Below are 2,572 nucleotides of genomic sequence, written 5' to 3' on the forward strand. Positions count from 1 at the left end.
CGACAAGTAAAAGTACAGAAGCTGTTGTGAGTGTTAATTTCCCAGGCATCAGCAAAGTTTTGGACTATGTCTTTAACTCGAATCCAACAAATCCCCCACTGGCAGATCACCAAAGAAAAACTGTGTTGACTAATGTGCTTGAATCTGATACATCTTTCATTTTCCCAACTCGCTGTTATGGAGAAAGGAAATTGCGTTTCCAGAGAGACTGGATGACAAAATGGGAATGGCTAGTACTTTCTCCTGTGAAATGTGGAGCCTACTGTAAATACTGTGTTATATTCTCGTCAGAATATGTAGGAAAAGACCTGCATCAGAAAGTTGGAAGTTTGGTATCAAAACCTTTCAACAATTGGAAAGACGCAATTGAAAGATTTCGAGAACATTTTACGCCTAAATTCCATCAGTTTTCAACATTGGCAGCAGAAAATTTTCTATAGATCATGACATCAAAAATGGAGGATGTTGCTACGAAACTTAGTGAACAAAGCAGAAAGGAAAAAGAACAAAACAGAGCGGCTTTGAGAGCTTTAGTGGAAACTGTCATTTTCTGTGGAGAACAAGCGTTGCCTTTACGAGGTGACAAAGACAGTGGTCCCTTATGTCTAGAAAAATCGCTTCATAAGGATGGGAAATTTCGGACATTGTTGCGATTTAGAGCACCTTATGATGAAACTTTGCGAAAACATGTAATAAACAGTCCCAATAATGCAACTTACTTAAGTCCTGAAATTCAAAATGAGATAATAGAAGTTTGTGGAAAGCTCATACAACAAGAAATAGTGAATCGAGTAAATTACAACAAATATTTCGCCATTTTAGGAGATGAAACATTGGGCGTGAGTGGAAAAGAACAATTTTTGTTGTATGTCCGTTACACTTATGAAAGCACATTGAGAGTTTTTTTTGAACTATATGATTTGAGTGCCGAAGTCATCAGTGAGACAATTTTGAATAAGTGCAAATATCTGGGATTAAATATGGATTATCTTGTTGGACAGGGATATGATGGAGCAGCCAATATGGGAGGGAAAATTAATGGTGTGCAAGCTAGAATAAAAGCGCAGTACGTCTACTGTGCTTCTCTCTGACTGAATTTGGTACTTTCTCATTCTTTATCAGTCTCTGACTTGAGAAACGCCATCGGTGTTGTGAAGGAAGTGTGCAATCTCTTTAGCAACAATGCTTCAGCGAAGGAAAAACTGAAAGTAAATACTGTATAGAAAAACTTACACCGGAAAGCAAGAAAAAACGACTCGTCAGTATGTGTGAGGCGAGATTCATACAATGTCACGACTCATTGAATGTATTCTGTGGGTTGTTTGAATCAATAGTTGTGACCTTGAGAGATTTATCTATGACCCACCGAACTGTGGCACAAACTGCGTCGACACTTTTGGCTGCCATAGAGAAAGGATATTCTTTGGTGTCAATGAAAACGTGAGCCACTCTATCATTGTCGGCCTATCTTCAAAATCCGAACCGTGCTTTGGCATCTGCTGTTCAATAAGCTGAACAAGTAACAAAGAAGCTGGAAAAAGTGCGAGAAAAAGCTGACTCACAGTTCAGTGATATTTTCAAATCTTGTTCCAAATTAGCAAAGGAAATATTCGGAAGTGAAATCCAGGCCTTTCGGGTGATTGGCGAACAAATGGGAAGGTCAAATCCACCAAGCTGTTCTCCAGAAGAGTATTTTAGAAGATCAATATTTTTATCATGTTTGGATGATTTAATCTCTGGACTCAAAGAAAGATTTTTCTGATAACAAAGATATGTTATCTTCTCTAGAGATTCTGCTTCCAAAAAATGCTAATGAAAGAAAACTGCAAAACCTTTCAAATATTGAATTCTATTGGGTAACTTTTGTTTCTGTACCTGTGATCAAAGCAGAGTACAGCCTTTGGTGTGAAAACTGGCGAGCACAACAAAACAAACCTCTCGATATAAGGATGTATTGGATGCATGTGCCTTCTTTCCGTCAATCAGCAAGCTACTCCGAATTTTCGCTTGCTTGCCCGTTTCAACAGCATCAGTAGAAAGATCCTTTTTTTAATTGATAATAATCAAATCATATCTCCGAAACAAGATGGGTGGTGAACGGCTTTCAGAACTTGCACTGTTATACATTCAATTCTCAGTTATCGCCTGATGTTGAAAAGGTGATTGATGTGATGGTTAGCAGTGGAGAGAGAAAAATACTTCTTTAACTCTACTACTATTGTAATTTTTGAGTAACACTAAATATCAGGGGGTTACCTAAGACTTCAAGTGCATTTTAATACTTTTTTTCTTTACAATTTTACAGTATTATATTCTTGAAGCAAATACAATGTCTCATACATATTAGATTCTAATTGGTAAATGTATGGTTTATATGTAGAAAATACACTGTTTTTAATGCAGAATAAAGCTCTTGTACAGTTAATTCATGAATTCATTCTTATATATATATATATATATATATATATATATATATATATATATATATATATATATATATATATATATATATATATTAACTTGGTTGTCCCCCTCCCCCAAAAAAAATCTGGCTACGTGCTTGCATGCGGAG

At 36.2% G+C, this 2,572-nt stretch overlaps 1 protein-coding gene across 1 annotated transcript; it reads left to right on the top strand.

Annotated features, from left to right (window-relative positions):
- The first annotated feature begins 455 nt into the window (after positions 1-455).
- LOC145661104 (zinc finger MYM-type protein 1-like) lies at positions 456-1,091 on the top strand. The gene has a single exon (XM_081726549.1). It carries the CDS (start codon positions 456-458, stop codon positions 1,089-1,091), a length of 636 nt encoding a protein of 211 aa, XP_081582675.1.
- Positions 1,092-2,572: the final 1,481 nt, after the last annotated feature.

This window comes from Thermobia domestica, chromosome 9, assembly GCF_964235325.1.
Source record: "Thermobia domestica chromosome 9, izTheDome1.hap1.1, whole genome shotgun sequence".
NCBI lineage: Eukaryota > Metazoa > Arthropoda > Insecta > Zygentoma > Lepismatidae > Thermobia > Thermobia domestica.

Excerpts from the sequence above, each read along its gene's own strand:
- LOC145661104 (XM_081726549.1), top strand. The coding sequence starts at position 456 with ATGGAGGATGTTGCTACGAAACTTAGTGAACAAAGCAGAAAGGAAAAA.